The 21,203-nt window shown below is 37.2% G+C and overlaps 1 protein-coding gene across 9 annotated transcripts in view; it reads right to left on the minus strand.

Moving 5' to 3' along the window:
* The window catches only part of TFDP2 (transcription factor Dp-2), a 174,862-nt gene that overhangs the window by 23,446 nt on the left and 130,213 nt on the right, over positions 1 to 21,203 (minus strand). For 8 of the 9 annotated variants that reach the window (XM_047874567.1, XM_047874565.1, XM_047874573.1 and 5 more), the window contains 2 exons: positions 5,891 to 6,053; positions 1,840 to 1,986 (listed from right to left, as the gene is read on the minus strand). In XM_047874567.1, the coding sequence (XP_047730523.1) occupies positions 1,840 to 1,986; positions 5,891 to 6,053 (310 nt within the window). The remainder of the gene's footprint in view (positions 1 to 1,839; positions 1,987 to 5,890; positions 6,054 to 21,203) is intronic. The other variant, XM_047874566.1, reaches the window with a different exon arrangement.

Consider the following 21,203-nt stretch of genomic DNA (forward strand, 5'->3'; position numbering starts at 1 on the left):
GCCCTCTTTATAATTCTTTCCACTGCTTACAGGATCAAGTCCCAAAGCCTCGTACTTAGAAAGCTATCCCCTTTAGCCCTGCCTGCACTCTGCTCACACCCAGCTGTGAACAGCCCATGCGGGGCCTCTGGAAGGCCCTCCCTGCCCTAAGCCTCTGGGCAAACACCTACATCTCCCTCATAACTGAGCTCAGCGATTTTCTTCTTTCCTTCGAAAAGCCCTCCATTATCTCCCTTTCCAGAGCATCTGTACATATGTCTTTCACAGGAGTAATCAATCAGTTTTGGTAACTCCTTTTGACTATTTTTCCTTTTATCAGAATGAAAGCTCCTGGGGTCAGAGATTTTGTCTCATATAATCTTTGGGTAAACATGCAGGAACTGCTAAAAGATTTTTGCTTATTGAGTCTTTGTTATCAGCTTAATATTACTGGCAATAAAAATGATCCTCAAATTCCACTGCATGAGAAAGAGAAAGAGAGGTTATTTCCACTGTAGTGTATGTATAACATCCCATAACTTTTGATGAATGTCTAATTTCTCCATCTACAAGTATAATAATACCAAATAAGTTTTGATTTGCTGAGGGAAAAAAGGGATGGAGAAAAACATGAAACTGACCATATTTATCTCCAGAAACTATAGGTAACCTCAATTTATGGCCATGATAGTACAATTATGTCAAACCAATTTAAAATCAGTAGGTTGGGGCACATGCTCATATAGGACAGATTTTCTATAATGATTAAAGTTAATGGAATAAAAATGTTTCTGCAAACATCATCCCAAAATTCATGCAAGCTGAACATTGTATCCTTTGTGATAAAGATACCAATGAAATATCATCTGGTTGTTACGGATTCTAGGGTCAAAGATAAAAGTTTATTTATTTCTTTTTCTTACCTTTTTTTTTTTAAATGTATGAAATTTATTGTCAAACTGGTTTCCATACAACACCCAGTGCTCATCCCAAAAGGTGCCCTCTTCAATACTCATCACCCACCCTCCCCTCCCTCCCACACCCCATCAGCCCTCAGTTTGCTCTCACTGTTTAAGAGTCTCTTATGCTTTGGCTCTCTCCCACTCTAACCTCTCTCTTTTTTTTTTTCCTTCCCCTCCCCCATGGGTTCCTGTTAAGTTTCTCAGGATCCACATAAGAGTGAAAACATATGGTATCTGTCTTTCTCTGTATGGCTTATTTCACTTAGCATAACACTCTCCAGTTCTGTCCATGTTGCTACAAAGGGCCATATTTCATTCTTTCTCATTGCCACATAGTACTCCATTGTGTATATAAACCACAATTTCTTTATCCATTCATCAGTTGATGGACATTTAGGCTCTTTCCATAATTTGGCTATTGTTGAGAGTGCTGCTATAAACATTGGGGTACAAGTGCCCCTATGCATCAAAGATAAAAGTTTAAACACAAGAAGTGAACAGCCAGTTTGATCCTATTTATTTTTTTTGGGGGGGGGGGGATCTATACAGCAAGCATTTCATCAAATATTATTTCTATTCATGAATTATCAAAAATCTATTGTATAGAGTGCTCAGAATTAAACTATAATAAAGTAAGTATCTTCTCTAAGAAACAGTAAAAATCAAGTCATTTAATTTCTATGTCCCTCAGTTTCATCAGGAATTCAAACTATACATCTTTCTAAATCTCCTTCTAGTTCTAAAATCCTACACAGAAGAGTCTGCTTAAAAAAAAAAGGAAAAAAAGGCATAGTATACATGTACAATTAGAAATATTTTAATATGTATTTCTAAATTAAAATGCCTCTTATGTAAAATAAAGCAAACTACTATCTATAAACAGATTTTGCTCACTTACCTCAAGATTTTGACATTCCTGAGCAGAATTGGTAGGCAGGCCAATCCACTTGATTTCTTTTTTTTCCTTTGAAATTATGTTCATTGCCATTAGCACATTTAAAGCATCATAAACTCTTCTCCTAATATTCTTCTGGTCATAGGCCTGCTAAAAAATAATTTTTAATGAGTGATAAACTTCAAGGGTTAAGATATAGTCACAGGATATTAAGATATTTAACTAATATTATTATTATTGTAACTTTAGAGTGCTTAAAGAATTCCATAGCCAGTGAAATACCCTTCAAAAGTAAAGAAGAGATAAAGATACTTCCTAACAATCTAAAACATAAAACAATCTCAAAAATAAAGATTATGACACCCACAGATCTAAATTAAGAAACACTAAAGGGCCTTCTTTAAGCAGAATAAAGACGGATAGGATCTAAGATGGGAGTTTGGAGACACAGTATGTGGAATGAAGACCACTTGAAAGGTAAATCTGTGGGTATATCTCAATTAACCTCATTGTATAAAACAATACATCTTGTGGAATCAAGAATATATAGAGAACTAACATACATGACAACAGTATGTATATCAGAGGGGTAATGTTAACGTGGGCTGAAACCCTGCATTGTCTGGCAGGATATTAGACTCTGAAAAGAATGCATGTTTCAAGCTCTAGGTGAACAGTGCTTTCAAGTATGTGGTTCAAGGACTAGTACTGATCTGCAAACTATTACGAGTCTACAATGAAAACAGGGAACTTGCACAAAACATCATTACATAGAGCACTAAAACACAGTTTACTTCAGCTGATTTTTTGTTTTGTTTTGTTTTGTTTTTAATGGCAGCAAGATTTTCTCAGTGAAAGAGACTGTTTCAACTTAGATTGTGGAAAAAGTCCATTTTATTGTGGACAAGCAGTTCCTAAGAACAAAATCCAATCAATCAAATGCCATGATAATAAAGGATGCTGGAGTACACTGAATCCATTTAAGTACAGAACTAAACTTATATAAATAGGAGATTTAAGTTATAGAACTGAGTGTAAATATTAGAATTCCTGACACTGTAGGGGCACCTGGGTGGCTCAGTCACTTAAGCATTTGACTCTCAATTTCAGCTCAGGTCATGATCTCATGGACTGTGAGTTTGAGCCCCATGTTGGGCTCTGTGCTGACAGCGTATAGCCAGCTCGGAATTCTGTCTCTCTCTCTGCCCCTTCCCAGCTTGTGCGCGCACTCTCTCTCTCTCTCTCAAAATAAATAAATAAACTTAAAAAAACCCTGAAATTCTGACAGTTTAGAAATAACAATAATATTGGGGCGCCTGGGTGGCTCAGTCTGTTAGGCATCCGGCTTCAGCTCAGGTCATGATCTCGCGGTCCGTGAGTTCAAGCCCTGCATCGGGCTCTGTGCTGACAGCTCAGAGCCTGGAGCCTGTTTCAGATTCTGTGTCTCCCTCTCTCTCTGACCTTCCCCTGTTCATGCTCTGTCTCTATCTCAAAAATAAATAAACATTAAAAAAAAATAAAAAATAAAAAAGAAATAATAATATAGTAAAAAATATGAGGAAGAGGCAACAAATTAAGTCTGCTTATGTTCTCCTTGATATTTTAAAGGGTTTGGGATTCAACACAGATGAACTATTCAGACAGATGAACTAAGTAATAATAGAGGTTTGGCACAATATATTCATTTAAAGTCATAATAACAACCATAATAATATTATTCTTTTAACAATTATCACGAATATAGTCAATCTGAATCCTGTGGTAGAGAGGAAAAATAGGAGATATAGTACATATAAATATATTAACTTTTTCCTCTTTATAATCAACATACTGGTACAGGTGATAACAAACAAAAGAAATAAAATATTGAAGTTACTTAAAGTCATAAAGATAATCAACTAAAGAACTAAAGACTACAAATCTTCCAAATTATCAAAAAAAATAACGCAGAAGGGAAGAGAAAAAAACCCAACCCTTGCTTCTATTCAGGGGTGGGGATAGGGATGGTTAGTAAAAATGTATGTTGGATGATGAAACATGCTAAGAAAAAATGCCTCAGTACAGTGACATCTGAGTGAAAACTGGAGGAGAAAAACCATATGGTTCCTTAGCAAAGACATTCAGACAAAGGAAATAGCAAGTGTAATAGTCTGATAAGAAGCATATCTGGCATAGTCACCCCAAAACAAAAAAATAAAAAACCCACCAATCTCATTCATGACCAGTGTAAAACTCCTAATTTTTCAGGAAATTATACAGAATTTGATTGAATTCAATATCCATTTCTGATTTGTTTTAATTAAGAAAAATGAAAGAGGGGCGCCTGGGTGGCTCAGTCGGTTAAGACTTTGACTTCAGTTCAGGTCATGATCTTGCAGTCCGTGAGTTCAAGCCTCACGTCGGACCCTGTGCTGACAGCTCAGAGCCTGGAGCCTGCTTCAGATTCTGTGTCTCCCTCTCTCTCTGCTCCTCCCCCGCTCATGCTCTGTCTGTCTCTCTCTCTCTCTCTCTCTCTCAAAAATGAATAAATGTTAAAAAAAAAAGTTTGTAGAAAAATGAAAGAAATGTTACGTATGCTATAGTGTAGTAACTGAGACAGTGCATAGTAGCAGATGAGATCAGAGAGGTAATGGTGGGCCAGGTCACATAGGGTCTTGTAGAACATTTTGAGAACTTTCACTTTCACTCAGAATCAGAATGCCATATATCTTCTCTACAGATGCCAGAGAAAAGAAACATCTAATGGCTCACAAGAAAAATCTCAAAGTGATCCAAAAAATATAAATAGTTCCACTCACAGTCTCTGAACACAGGTAATAAAAGTGAAAATTCAGACAAACAAACAAAATTCCCTATCACCTGGAACTATACAAATTCTAATGCCATTCTTAGGTCAGAGAGGAAATTAAAACCAAAGTTGCAGAATATCTAAAGTATAACATTATATCAGAATCAATGGGATATGGCTAAAGCAGCACACAAGAGGAAAAGTCACAGCCATAAAGATTTTCATTATTAAACAAAAATAATAAAAGTAAATAAAGTATACATCAGAGTCTACAGGGTAGAAAAGTAACAAAAGTAACTTCAGGAAAGAGAAGAGAATATTAAATGAAGGTTAAAAAAAGAAATTAACTGCAAAACAGGAGGGTCAGTACAAATTCAAGAGATGGTTTGTTGGGAAAAATAACTGCAAATAATTAAAAAAAATTTTTTTAAATTACTGTTTATTTACTTTTGAGAGAGTGAGACACAGCATGAACCAGGGAGGGGGAGAGAGAGAGGGAGACACAACTGAACTCACAAACCTCAAGATCACGACCTGAGGTGAAGTCGGAAGCTTAACTGACTGAGCCACCCAGGTGCCCCTGCAAATAATTTTGAGAACACGAATGAAATGGAAGATTTCCTAAGAATATATAAAACACCAAACTGAATCTAAGAGAGAAAGAAATTTTTTTAATGCTTATTTCTTTTTGAGAGAGACAGAGTGTGAGTGGGGGAGTGTAGAAAGAGAAGGAGACAGAGAATCTGAATCAGGCACCAGGCTCTGAGCTGTCAGCACAGATCCCGATGTGGAGCTGGAACTCACAAACCGTGAGATCATGACCTGAGCCGAAGTTGGAACCTTAACTTACTGAGCCACCCAGGTGCCCACAACTGAGTTTTTAATAGACATGTTCATGTATTATTTTTTCAATTAAAAACAAGACAAAATTTTCTAATTGACTTGGACACAAAGAAACACCAAAGGACTCAGAAACATCTCCAAAGTCATTCAAATATAAATGTTTCTTTTGTAACCCCCAAAACTACGTTTTAAAAATACATGTTCATCTTTATGTTTAAGTATATAATAAAAGAATCCTTTCTAAAACAAAACAAACAAAAAGTCAACAACAAAAGAACTCCCCAGAAGACAATATGAAACCCTCAAGTAAAGGAGTTGGGGATTCCCTAGCTTGTCCGAGTCCTTAAATCAAGGACATAGTCACCCCAGAGATACACTGTTCCATCACTCATCACATCAACGTCAAGGGAATGATCTACCTACCGAATCAGCTGCCAAATGGTTATTTGAATTGGTGAACTCTGATACCAGCTCATCAGCCACTTCATTATATGATGTTGTACCTTTCCGCTGAACTTTCTCACACACTTTCATGGAAAAATGTCTCAAGCCTTTTCCATTTTTATCTCCTTTTTTGCTTCGTTTACTAAAAGAGAAAAATATATTTATACACCAGACTTCCTTTACAAAAATATAAAGTAATGTGAGAATATAGTAATATGATGTTTGTTTCAAGTGGTAAATTTTAAAGAATTAAAAAAAAATTTTTTTTGTTTATTTATTTATTTTTGAGAAAGAAAGACACAACGTGAATTGGGGAGGGGCAGGGACAGAAAGAGACACAGAATCCAAAGCAGGCTCCAGGCTCTGAACTGTCAGCATAGAGCCGGATGTGAGGCTTGAACTTGTGAACTGCGAGGTCATGACCTGAGCCGAAGTCGGACGTTTAACCAACTGAGCCACTCAGGTACCCCTCAAGTGGTAAATTTTAAACTGAATTAGAAATGAAGAAACGTTTTTGAACTTACAATGTTATATATAAACTTATAATGCTTTTGCCTTACAAGCTTAATAAAGTATGAAGTTAGAGTGCTTTTCTACACACATCATTCATTTATCAACAAGTATTTACTGACCAGTAACTTACTATTATGTGCCAGGTACTGTTCTACACACTAGGAATAAATCCATGAAAGGAACAGACAAAAACACTGCCTAGCCTAGTAGAGTTTACATGCTTACCTTTTGGTATTCTATGTATGCTACAGTTCTATTTCACCTAAAATTAAAAGTACCACTTTCATCAGTTTCATTTATCTACTAAATTTTCAAACAGAGGTCATACTATTAATAACAGATCTGAGTCTTCAATTATTTTAAGTTTGGTTAATGCCTAGGCCCAAACTTTGATAACTTACTAACATTTTCAGGGGTTCAATTTAATTCTACTAATTTCTGAGTGCCAACTATATGCCAAGAACTGGAATAAGGACTAGAGCACACAAACGACAATTGAGGCAAAATCCTTTCTCTCAGTACTGAGTCTTGGCAGACGGGAGAAAGACAAAACAGACCTAAAAGGACAGAGAATTCCAATATAGTAAGGTAAGTGCCACGTCAGTTACTTACAATGTTCATGGGAATTAGGAAGAGGGACATCTCATCTAACCTAGAGGAGGAAGACTTGCTGGGGTAAAAGCCAAATGAAAACAATAAACAAAATGAAAAGGCAACGTACGGAATGGGAGAAAATATTTACAAACCCTTTATCTGATAGGGGGTCAATATCCAAAATATCTAAAAAATTCCAACAATTCATTAACAAAAAAACCCACACATCCAAATTAAAAAATGGGCAAAAGACATGAATAGAAACTTCTCTGAAGAAAACACACAAATGGCCAACAGCTATATGAAAAGGTGCTCAACATTGCTAATCATCAGAAAGCTGTAAATCAAAACCACAATGAAGTATTATCTCACACCTGTTAGGATGGCTATTTTTAAAAATTGACAGAAACAAAAGGTAGGTGTTGGTGAGAATATGGAGAAATTAGCACCCTTTTACAAATGGAAAATGGTACAGTTGCTATGAAAAAAGTATGAAGGTTCCTCAAAATATTTAAAATAGAATTTCCATATGATCCAGAAATCCCACTTCTGGGTATATATCCAAAAGAAGTGAAATCAGGATCTCAAGGAGGCATTTGCACTCTCCTATTCACTGCAGCATGATTCGCAATAGCCAAGATATGGAACCAACCTCAATGTCCATAGGTAGATAAATGGATTAAAAAATATGGTTTATACATACAGTGGAATATTATTTGGCCTCAAAAGAGAATGAAAGCCTGCCATATGCAGTAAACAAGGATGAACCTGGAGGACATTATGCTAAGCCAGTCACAGAAGGACAAATAATGCATGATTCCACTTGTATAACGTGTCCCACACAGTCAAACACATAGAGGCAAAGAGCAGAATGGTGCTTGCTGGAAGGAAAGGGGAAATAGGGAATTGCTCAACAGGTATAAAGTTTCATTTACGCAAAATGAGCAAGTTCTAGAGATCTGCTGATACAACCTAGTGTCGGTAGTCAATGATAATGTACGCTTACAAATTTGTTAGTGGTAAATCTCATGTTAAGTGTTCTTAACACCAACACCAGCACCAGCACCAGCAGCATCACCACAAAGATAAACATGCACTTGATCACGTCCCACTAGTATAATTATATTCACTTATAAATTATTTACATGTTCTGTGTTACATACCTTAAGAAATAGACTAAATGTATTTTTTAAAAGAATGAAGTAAGGATATCTACTTTCTTTTTCCCAAATTCCCAAAGAATCACGTGGCCATTCACTGTGGTCAGACTACTGCTGAAATACTGGGAAGACATTAAAGGTGTTAAGTGGGGGAGTGACACAGTGAGATTTTTAGTTAGGCAGAGATTCTGGCTGCAAAGTAGAAGATGCACTTACGAGGGGCAAGAGCAGAGACAGGAAGAACAGTTGAGAGGCAAGCCAGGCAAGAAATATCAAGTCCTGAAACTGGGGCAACTGGTAGGGTTGGATAAGAAGAGACGGCTTTGCATAAATTTTAAAGATAAAAATCAGTAGAAGGAAGTGACTGATGTGAACGGTGAGAAAGAGGGAAATAAGAGAATGACCCTCAGGAAGAGGCATCATTTACTGAGATCAAGGAGACATGAACAAGTTCATGAGTTCCATTTTAAACCTGCTCATCTGCACAGTCCAATACCTAGGTATACTCACATGCAGCTACTGAGCACTTGAAATCTGGGAAGTCTGAATTGAGATATGTTTTAAGTATCAAATACACACTGAGTTTCAAAGCTTGTATGAGAAATCAATGTAAAATATCTGAGTAACCTTTACATTAATTACATGTTGAAATATAATATTTTATTTGTTTTTTAAGGTTCATTTTGAGAGAGAGATTGTAGGTGAGCGGGGGAGGGAGGGAGAGGGGGAGAGAGAGAGAGAGAGAGAGAGAGAGAGAGAGAGAGAGAGAGAGAGAGATAGAGACAGAATGTCCCAAGTAGGCTCTTCACGGTCAGCACAGAGCCTGACATGGGGCTCAAACTCATGAATCATGAGATCATAGCCTGCGCCAAAATCAAGAATCAGACACTTAACTGACTGAGCCATCCAGGTGCCCCTGACATATAATATTTTAGATACACTGGATTAAATAAGAGATATAAAAATTAACTTCAGGGGTGCCTGGCTGGCTCAGTTGGTAGAGCACGCAGCTTTTGATCTTGGGTTTGTGAATTTAAGCCCCATGTTGGGTGTAGAGATTAAAAATAAAATCTTATCCCGAGATCATTATTACCCTATATATTAACTAACTTGGATTAAAAAAAAAATTATCCAGACACTAAAAATAAATAAATAAAATCTTTAAAAAAGATTTAAAAAATATTTTATTTATTTATTATTATTTTTTTTTAATTTTTTTTTCAACGTTTATTTATTTTTGGGACAGAGAGAGACAGAGCATGAACGGGGGAGGGGCAGAGAGAGAGGGAGACACAGAATCGGAAACAGGCTCCAGGCTCTGAGCCATCAGCCCAGAGCCCGACGCGGGGCTCGAACTCCCGGACCGCGAGATCGTGACCTGGCTGAAGTCGGACACTTAACCGACTGCGCCACCCAGGCGCCCCAATATTTTATTTATTAAATTATTAATAAATTAATAATTAAATTTATTTATTTATTTATTTAAAAAATAAATAAATAAAATCTTTAAAATTTTTAAATTGTTATAAAATTAAAAGTCACATGTGGTTCCTATTACATTTCTATTGTGGGGCACCTGAGTGGCTCAGCTGGTTAAGCATCTGACTTTCACTAAGGTCATGATCTCACAGTTCATGAGTTCGAGTCCTGCATCAGGCTCTTCTCTGCTAGCAGCTCAGAGCCTGGGACCTGCTGCGGATTCTGTGTGTGTTTCTCTCTGTCCCTCCCCTGCTAGTGCTCTGTCTCTCTCTCAAAAATAGTAAACATTAAAAAAAAAATCACATTTCTATTGGTCAGCAATGATACAGAGTCTGACATGTCAATAGAATTTCCCAATCAATATATTCGATAGTTAAATATGTAAGTCTCACTTTGTAAGTGAGCTTATAGGATAGGTCACTTACAAACTTATCAGCATGTGTACCATGCCAACCTTCTTCCTATCAGTCTCAAAGGATTAGGTATTCCTCTTTGCTTTTAAATCTAACCTTTTTTAAAGATAACAGCTTTATTGAAATATAATTCACATACCATAAATTCCATTTTTTAAAGTATACAATTCAGTGGTTTTTAAGAATTATGCAACCATCACCACAATCTAATTTCTTCACCCTAAAAAGAAATGCTGTACCCACTGACAGTCATACATCACTCCCTAGCCCCTACTATTCTATTCTCTGTTGCTATGGATTTGCCTATTTGCCAAAGTCAACTTTTCAACTTGAGTTTTTTCACTCCAGTGCTTCTGTTTCTGTATTTGCTCTCCTTTGAGCTGCTCTATCCAGTGTTTGTTCTTAATATATAACTTTATTGTGAAACTGGAATCTGATAAAGACTTCAGATCCAACTGCCACTTTAAAGGTAATACCAAGGACAGAAGAACATGTTAAATTACACTACAGGGATGCAATAAGCAAACTTTTTTTTTTAAAGTGTATTTATTTTGAGAGAGAGAGAGAGAGTACACATGAGTGTGAGCAGGAAATAGGGCAGAGAAGGAGGGAGAGAGAATCCCAATCTGCTTAGCATGGAGTCTGACGTGAGGGGCTCATCTCAGGAACTGTGAGATAATGACCTCAACCGAAACCAAGAGTCAGATGTTTAACCAACTGAGCCACCCAGGTGCCCCAGTAAGCAAACTCTTTAGGCTTTCTCTTTAGGATACATAAAGTGGTTTCTTCAATTAAAAATCTGTAAGGGAGGGGCGCCTGGGTGGCGCAGTCGGTTAAGCGTCCAACTTCAGCCAGGTCACGATCTCACGGTCCGTGAGTTCGAGCCCCGCGTCGGGCTCTGGCCTGATGGCTCAGAGCCTGGAGCCTGTTTCCGATTCTGTGTCTCCCTCTCTCTCTGCCCCTCCCCCTCCCCCGTTCATGCTCTGTCTCTCTCTGTCCCAAAAAAATAAATAAACGTTGAAAAAAAATTTTTTTTTAAATCTGTAAGGGAAAAAAAGAGGGAGGGAGGGAGAGAGAAGGGGAGTTAGGGGGGAGGATAGATACAGAAGGGGAATCTACAGATTTTATAAGACATATAAATTTATTTCAAATAGACTGTAACACACACACACACACACACACACACACACACACACACACACCAGTTATAGGGGACTCTGGGAAAACAGCAATAGCAGTATAGTTTTCAAACTCTCCAAATCCCCATACAAAAAGAGAACAACTAGACAGCAAAACCAAAACTCCATGATAACACTTACAACAAAAGGAAAGGGGTCAAGCAGTTATCCTGCTTTCTTATAGGAACTGTACCTGCAGGTAAATAAATAGTAAAAGAGGGAAAGTGTCTTTATATAAAAATAGTGCCAGTAGTTAGAATAACACTAACTGCAACTCACAAGAAATTAAGAGTTATAACCATTAAACACTGGTTGTGTTACCATCATTAAAAAAATGAGACAATGGAAGAACCCACATCATCTGTAGTCTTGCCAAGGATCAAACACCAGTCTACAAAGCCACTGAATCCTACTGTCAAACTACACGAAACACCGAAAACAGGAAGATACTGAGATGCACATGAGTATGAAATCAAGAAGATCTAGACTATGGGAAACTGCAGAGGCCAAATAGCCTAGTTTCAACAACTAAAGTATAAGGAAAATAAGGGGACAGAAGGGAAATCTATATATAAAAGATAACTTTTTTTTTAAGATAACTGTTTTCTTAAACTTTATTTATTTTTGAGAGACAGAGAGACAGAGCATGAGCAGGGGAAGGGCAGACAGAGAGGGAGACACAGAATCCGAAGCAGGCTCCAGGCTCTGAGCTGTCAGCACAGAACCCGACACAGGGCTCGAACCCACGAACTGTGAGATCACGACCTCAGCCAAAGTCGGGCACCCAACTGACTGAGCCACCCCAGGCATCCCTCAACTTTTTAAAAAAATGGACAAGACTAGGGGCGCCTGGGTGGCGCAGTTGGTTAAGTGTCCGACTTCAGCCAGGTCACGATCTTGCGGTCTGTGAGTTCGAGCCCCGCGTCAGGCTCTGGGCTGATGGCTCGGAGCCTGGAGCCTGTTTCCGATTCTGTGTCTCCCTCTCTCTCTGCCCCTCCCCCGTTCATGCTCTGTCTCTCTGTCCCCAAAATAAATAAAAAACGTTGAAAAAAAATTTAAAAAAAAATGGACAAGACTAAAATGTGCCAAAGGATGCACATTTAGGTAATAAAACTATTTAAAAATGCAAGGAAGTGATTACTATAAAAATAGGGATAATGGTTAATTATAGGGGAGAGAGGGTATATTTATTTGCATGGGACATGGCTTCTGGGTTATACTTCTTGATCTGGCGATGGTTATAAGACTGTTTGCCTTAAAGTAATTCATTAGTCATACATTTGCTTTTTGATTTTTCTGTAACTGGTATTTATTTATTTTTTAATTAATTTATTGTTTAATTTACATCCAAGTTAGTTAGCATATGGTGGTGCCACAATGATTTCAGGAGTAGATTCCTTAATGCCTCTTACCCATTTACACCATCCTCTCTCCCACAACCCCTCCAGCAACCCTCTGTTTGTTCTCTATATTTAAGAGTCTTTCATGTTTTGTTCCCCTCCCCATTTTTATATTATTTTTGCTTCCCTTCCCTTATGTTCTTCTGTTTTGTATCTTAAATTCTTCATGAGTGAAGTCGTATGGTATTTGTCTTCCTCTGATTTCACTTAGCATAATACCCTCTAGTTCCATCCACGCAGTTGCAAATGGCAAGATTTCATTCTGATTACTGAGTAATACTCCATTGTATGTATGTATGTATGTGTATATATAAATATATATGTATGTATATACATATACATATATCACATATATGTATATACATATTCAGTGCACATACATGTATATACATATACATATATCACACACCACATCTTCTTTATCCATTCATCCATCGATGGACATTTGGGCTCTTTCCATACTCTGGCTATTGTCGATAGCGCTGCTATAAATATTGGGGTGCTCATAGGCCTCTTTGAAACAGTATACCAGGTATCCCTTGGATAAATACCTAGTAATGCAATCGCTAGGTCAGAGGATAGTTCTATTTGTAATTTTTTGAGGAACCTCCATACTGTTTTCCAGAGTGGTTGCACCAGTTTGCATTCCCACCAGCAGTGCAAGAGATCCTCTTTCTCTGCATCCTCGCCAATATCTGTTGTTGCCTGAGTTGTTAATATTGGCATTCTGACAGGTGTGAGGTGGTAACTCACTGTGGTTTTGATTTGTATTTCCCTGATGATGAGGGATGCTGCTCATTTTTTCATGTGTCAGTTGGCCATCTGGATGTCTTCTTTGGAGAAGTGTCTATTCATGTCTTTTGCCCATTTCTTCACTGGATTATTTGTTTTCTGGGTGTTGAGTTTGGTAAGTTCTTTATAGATTTTGGATACTAACCCTTTATTTGATATGTCGTTTGCAAATATCTTCTCCCATTCCGTCGGTTGCCTTTTAGTTTTGCTGATCGTTTCCTTCGTGTGCAGAAGCTTTTTATTTTGCTGAGGTCCCAATAGTTTATTTTTGCTTTGTTTCTCTTGCCTCCAGAGACATGTTGAGTAAGAAGTTGCTGCGGCCAAGATCAAAGAAGTTTTTGCTTGCTTTCTCGAGGATTTTGATGGCTTCCTGTCTTACATTGAGGCCTTTCATCCATTTTGAGTTTATTTTTGTGTATGGTGTAAGAAAGTGGTCCAGGTTCATTCTTCTGCATGTCACTGTCCAGTTTTCCCAGCACCACTTGCTGAAGAGACTGTCTTTATTCCATTGGATAGTCTTTCCTGCTTTGTCAAAGATTAGTTGGCCGTAGGTTTTTGGGTCCATTTCAGTGTTCTCTATTCTGTTCCACTGATCTGAGCGTCTGTTTTTGTGCCAGTATGTAACTGAATTATATTTTACCAAAAAAACCCCAGCAAACAAAACATGACATTTGAAACAGATAGAAATTTGAATACTACATATTTGATATTAAGGAATTATCATTAATTTTCCTAGGTATAACAATGATATTGTAGATATATTTAAAAAGGAGTTTTTTAAGATACCAGTACAGAGATTTATGATGAAAATGATAGGATGCCAGGGATTTGCTTTACAATACAGGAGGGAGTATATACAAAATGAGATATGCCATGAATTGATTGTTGTTGAAGTTCAGAGATATGCACACATAGGAGGTTCACGATACCAGTCATCTACTTCTGCATTTTAAATTCTCTAAAGTAAATAGTCTTTTAAAAAGAGAGAAAAAAGAATGGTTTGAGCATATCTTTATTTACAATGGTTTAGTCCTATCCTCAGTTTCCTATACTCAGCTCAGCTTTCTCAGGAAGGGGTGTTTAAACATCACAATACCCTATTAATATAAAGGACAACTCAACATATACAATATGTAACTCTGGATCCTATTGCAGTTCTCATCTAGATGAGTGACAGAACCATCCACCCAATCACCCTAACCCAAAACCAGATTCATCCTACATTCTTCTAATTCCCTTTCTAATGAATCAATCTAATTGTACCAAATCTAATCTACTTCAAGGCCTAACTAGCTTTTGAATTTCACTTCTCTAAGTTCTCACTGCCCTAGGTTCAGGCCCTCATCATCTCTCTAAGAATATCACTAGAACCTTATAAGGGTTCTCCTTTGTGCTGTCTAGAGGCATTCCAATCCCTCCTCCATAAGGCCATTATGGTGATCTTTCTACGTAAACTGGATCACGGCCTATTCAGTTTAAAATCAGTGGTAATGGCAAATAGTAAATACTTACTGAATGCTACGTATGTGCTAGTTACTGTTCTAAGTAATTTCATTTTTTAAAAGAGTCTACCAATTCCCATTTGCTACATATATTTTCACACAAAGCCCACTCTATGCTGATTTGCCCTCAGTGTTTGGGGTATTTAGGATACAAATGACTAGCCATATGTAAATATGTATAATTAGTACAAGGTGGGCAAAAAAAGTAAATAAGAACTGTTAAAAATAGTGCATGAGTTATTTCTGAAAGAAATATGTTGTGTATGGGGTTTTATATTTATGCTAAGAAGTGGATAATGGTTTAAGTAAATAAAATTCTCAACTCCATGTTTATAAACTTTTTAAAAGCCAGGGATGGAGCAGGGTTGTTGTTTTTCATGTAATTCTAGGTCTTTTTTAAAAAGGGAGCAATAAGAGGTGCCTGGGTGGCTCAGTTGGTTAAGCATCCGACTTTGGCTTAGGTCATGATCTCACAGTTCATGGGTTCAAGCCCTGCATTGGGCTCTGTGCCAACAGCTCAGAACCTGGAGCCTGACACAGATTCTGTGTGTGTGTGCGTCTCTCTCTGCCCCTCCCCCACTTGTGCTCTCTCAAAAACAAATAAACATTTTTAAAAAAAATAAAAAGGGAGCAATAAGATAATCATAGCATAGTGTAGGGCGATCACCTGACTAATTTGCCTTCTATTGTCAGACATGGAATATTTTAAAGGAAGAAACTAAACACAGTCCTTAAATAGGAAAAACTAGACTTTCAATAGCTGATGAACATGACCTTGAAACAAATACAAGACCATATATAAGAATTTTATAAGATTAGTTCAGTTAATGAAATAAGATTTAATTATAAAATATAAATAGAAAGTAAAATAACTTTATAAGATTTTTTAGGATTTTATAAAAATGTATTTTTATATATTTTATAAAAATATAAAAGATAAAATAATTTTATACAATCAGTTCATGAACTTGAAGAAAACGGGTTAAATACCAACATCGGTAAACTATTTATTAGCTATGTATTTTGAACAGTTTACTTCATTTAGCTCTGATCCATGATACTCCTCTGCCTGAAAAACAGAAACACAAGTGCCTGTCTCACAAGGCTGCTATGAGGAAGGATTAAACTCTTCATGAGTTACCAGAATTTTCATGAGCAACACAAAACTGAAGGATACTACTCAGCCCTGGCTGAATCAAGAAATTAAACTTGGCCAATAAACACATAAAAAGACGCTTAACATCAATAATCATTAGGGAAATGCAAACAAAACCCCAATGAGATTAGGATGGCTATTATCAAAACCAAAAAGAAGTGTTGTGAGAATGTGGAGGAACTGGAACCTTTGTACATTGCTGGTGACAATGTAAATGGTGCAGTAGCTATAAAAAATACTATAATGGTTCCTCAAACACTTAAACATAGACTTACCATCTGATCCAGTAATTTTACTTTGTGTTATTACAGCTAAAGAAATTAAAAATAGGGACTCCAACAGATACTTCTTATACCCACCTTCACAGCAACAATATTCACAACAGTCAAAAGGTGAAAACAACCCAAATGTCCATCAACATATGAATAAACAAAACGTAGTACATGCATATAATGGAACATTATTTAGCCGTAACAAAGAATGAAATCCTGATACATGCTCTAACATTAATAAACCTTAAAGACATGGTAAGTAAAATAAGTCAGAGATGAAAGAGTAAATACTATATGATTCCTCCTACATGAAATAGAAATAGTCAAGTTCATAGAGACAGATAGTAAAACTATGGTTACTGGAGCTGGGGGAGGGGGAAGTGGGAGTTATTGTTTACTGGGTACAGGATTTCAGTATGGGATGGTGAAAAAGTTCTGGAGATGGATAGTGGTGAACAATAGTTTATTATTTATTTACTCAGTGGTTCTTTTGGCTTTAAACTTATTTATGTTTTGTTGTCTTTTATGCTCAAGTGTTGATGGTGTCATGGCTTCATTAGCCAGTATATTTTTGTAAAATAAGATGCCATGGTTTTAGCATTTTATCATTAGTTATGGCTAAAAACCCAAATTCAATATAGAAAGGATCATGCCTCTCAGCAAAACATTTACAAATTCTATTGTTCTTCATTCTTTAAATCACTCCCACTTCAAATCTGGTTTACTTGAGAAAATAGTTCAGGAATGCTCGTTTCGCCATCATAAAATGAGAGTTAAAGACAAAATAGTATAAAGTTTGCTTTCTAATGTAGTTAGTAATTTTATTTTATCTTATTTTTTTTAAGTATATTTTTGACAGAGAGCGTGCGCGCGTCTGCACGCGCGCGCATGAGTGTGGGGGGGCAGAGAGAGGGAGACACAGAATCTGAAGCAGGCTCCAGGCTCTGAGCTGTCAGCACAGAGCCCGATGTGGGGCTCGAATTCACAGACCGTAAGATCATGACCTGAGCTGAAGTGGGATGCTCAATAGACTGAGCCACCCAGTCGCCCCTGTGGTTAATAATTTTAAATAATAAACTTAAAACTAGGCCTATTTAAAAATTTTACATAATTGTGAAATGCTATAAAAATAAATGCCAAAAAAGTATACATTGCACATGTATTCTGTGTGATTTTAAGTTCCGTTACACAAATTAACCTTAAAGAGTAACTCAAATTAGGTCAAACACCTAAATGTAGGAGCAAAAACTATAAAACTCTTAGAAGAAAACACAGGCTAAGGCTTCATGATTTTGGCTTTTTCAATTGTTTTTTTTTTTTTTCAACATTTATTTATTTTTGGGACAGAGAGAGACAGAGCATGAATGGGGGAGGGGCAGAGAGAGAGGGAGACACAGAATCAGAAACAGGCTCCAGGCTCTGAGCCATCAGCCCAGAGCCCGACGCGGGGCTCGAACTCGCGGACCGCGAGATCGTGACCTGGCTGAAGCTGGACGCTTAACCGACTGCGCCACCCAGGCGCCCCTCAATTGTTTTTTAAAGATGACACCAAAAGCATAAGCAATACAAGAATCAAAAAACATATATTAAACCCAACCAAAATTAAAAACTTTGTATTTCAAAGGACACCATCAAGTAGGTGAAAAGATAACTGAGACAGAATAAGACATTGTTTTGCAAATCATATATCTGATAAGGATCTTGCCTCTATAATACATATAGAACTCTTACAACTCAATAATTAAAGACCAAAGGATTTAGAAAGACTTTTTCAAAGAAGATATATAAAGGTCCTATAAGCACATGAAAAGATGCTCAACAGCATTAGCCATTAGGGAAATGCAAATCAAAACCATGATGAAATATCATTTCACATCCACAAGGATGGCTCCATAAAAAAGACAAATAATAAGTGTTGGATAGATGTGGAGAAATTGGAAGCTGTTGCTGGTGGGAATGTAAAATGGTACAGCCACTCCAGAAGACAGCCTGTCAGTTACTCAAAAGGCTAAAGAATTACCATATGACCTTGCAATTCCATTCCCAGGTATATATATAAAAAGAAAAATGAAAACTTGTTCACAAATGTTCAAAGCAGCGTCATTCATAATAGCCCAAAAGCAGAAACGACTCAAATATCCAACTTTAATGAACAAATACACAAAATGTGGTATATCCACACCATGGAATAAAAAGGAATAACATACTAATATATGCCACAACATGGATGAGTCTTGAAAATATGCTAAATAAGGGGAGCCTGGGTGGCTCAATCGGTTAAGCATCTGACTTCAGCTCAGGTCATGATCTTACAATTCGTGGGCTCAAGCCCCATGTCAGGCTCTGTGCTGACAGCTCAGAGCCTGGAGCCTGCTTCAGATTTTGTGCCTCCCTCTCTCTGCCCATCTTCTGCTCATGCTTTCTTTCTCTCTCAAAAATAATAAACATTAAAAAAAAAAGAAAATATGCTAAATGAAAGAAGTCAATTACAAGCTTAACCAAGGCAGAGAGTCCTATTTCCTTGATATCAATTCTGTTAAGTTTCAGCCCCGGGGAAGAAATGTCTTTGGTGTAATATCTATGTGTATGGAGATGAAATGGGAGGTACAAAGGGATTTGGAAGATTGGCAAACTTCAACTTGCTAGGTGCTCCTTGGATAATCTTCATTTCAGTGCCCTCATTACCTCCCTCACTAATTCACTCTCACTTTTTTAAAATTAAAAAATTTTTTAATGTTTATTTTTGAAAGAGACAAGTGTGAGTAGGGGAGGGGCAGAGAGAGAGGGAGACACAGAATACAAAGCAGGCTCTGCACTGCCAGCACAGAGCCCGATGTGGGTCAGAACCCAGGAATCGTGAGATCATGACCCAAGCCGAAGTCAGATGATCAACTGACTGAGCCACCCAGGTGCCCTATTCTTGCTTTTTATACTGTTACCTCTAAGCCTAGAGCCCCTCCATTTCAGTCAGTATAGGGAAGAATGGTTTCCATTTCCAATTCTGACTTCTCCAATGCATATTTTGGGATGTGAAATTCTCTACTACCACTTGTCCTTTATTGTAATCACACTGGCTTTCATCTAATTGGAAAATCTGTATCTTTACCACTTTTTATAGCACTTTTAGAGATATACTTCCTTTTATTATTTTTTACATGAAAATTTCGATAGGATTTTAGGGTTTGGGGTATAAACATGATGCTCAGTCTATCATCTTAAATTGGAAGCTCACTATCTTTGTTTTTTTTTTTTTTTTTTTAAGTAGGCTTCACGTCCAGTGCAGGGCTCAATGCAAGGCTTGAACTCTCAACCCTGAGATCAAGACCTAAGCTGAGATCAAGAGTCCAATGCTTAGGGGTGCTTGGGTGGCTCAGCTGGTTGAACATCCAACTTCAGCTCAGGTCATGATCTCATGGTTCATGGGTTTGAGCTCTGCATCAGGCTCTGTGCTAACAGCTCAGAGCCTGGGGCCTGCATCAGATTCTGTGTCTCCCTTTCTCTCTGCCCCTCCCCTGCTTGCGCTCTGTCTCCCTCAAAAATAAATAAACCTTAAAAAAAATTAAAAAAAAAAAAGAGTCTGACATTTAACCAACTGAGCCACCCAGGCGCCCAACTCACTATCTGAATCTTAGAGTTTACTTTACTTAAGTTTTCTCAGAATCGAGCTATTTGGAACACCAGGACCCTCTTTCCAAATAACATCAAAATATGGCTATAGGGTATAAACACTATAATCTCTATTAGTTTATTAATCTAATAAAGAAACCAGTAGGAAGTGTTCTTTACCAAATAAAGCCAAATTGAGAAAAAAAAGGAAAATAAATAGAAAATAAAACTACTAATATGGTATAGTTTGAAATGCATGTTAACTTTTATAACTTCGTTTGAAGAATTCAGATGAATTATACCCAAAGAATATTATCTTTCCAGGTGCTTAACTAGAACCTATAACCACTGTCTTTTTATATTTTCCCAATAATTTATTTTTATTTACAAAAGTAATAAAAACTTCATTTCCCACTTAAATGAGCCAACAAGAATATGTAAATCAGCAAAATAATTTCATGTGGTAACTTAGTAAAACAATTAAAAAAAAACTCTTTACTTTCCTGGAAGTATGTATCCATTGTGTTGGGTATGGGTGGAAGAGGAGGTGTGAAATGGGAAATAAATATTTATTCCTTATGGATCTTCATTCTCTCCCTCCTTGTGTTGTATCATTTAGGCTTGCGACCACTTATGTGCTAATGATACTACTTATATACTAATGATACCATCACTTAGATAACTAATAAACTTATTGAACTTCATTATGTCTAAAACAAAATTCTTCCCAAACCTACTCCTAAATACAATAAATGTAAATGGCATCAATATTCACCTAGCTGTTCATGCAAAACAACCAAAGCTATCCTTTATTTCTCCTCTTCCTTCCTTTAATCTATCAATACATTTTGTTGGTTCTATGTCTATCATTTATCCATTTTTTTTCCCATCTCCACTGCCAGGCCACTGTCCTCTGCAATAGTCTTCTGATTTTCCTGCTTTTGTCCTTGTCTCCTTAGAATCCATTTACCCCTCAGTAGCCAGTGACTTAAATCATGCCATTTCCCTGCTGAAAATCCTCCTTAGAACAGAAACCAAACTCCCTACCAGGACCTACAAAGGTCTTTCATCATGATCTGAACCCTGCCTACCTCTCCACCCTCATGTCATATCACTCTGCTTTTCAAACTATCTCCAGGCCACTGTGCTTCCCCAAATACATCAACCTGGTTGGGAGCTTTACATTTGCCACTCCCTCTGCCCAGAATCCCTGTCTCCCCCACCTCA

Source organism: Prionailurus viverrinus, chromosome C2 (genome assembly GCF_022837055.1).
Source record: "Prionailurus viverrinus isolate Anna chromosome C2, UM_Priviv_1.0, whole genome shotgun sequence".
NCBI classification, from domain to species: domain Eukaryota; kingdom Metazoa; phylum Chordata; class Mammalia; order Carnivora; family Felidae; genus Prionailurus; species Prionailurus viverrinus.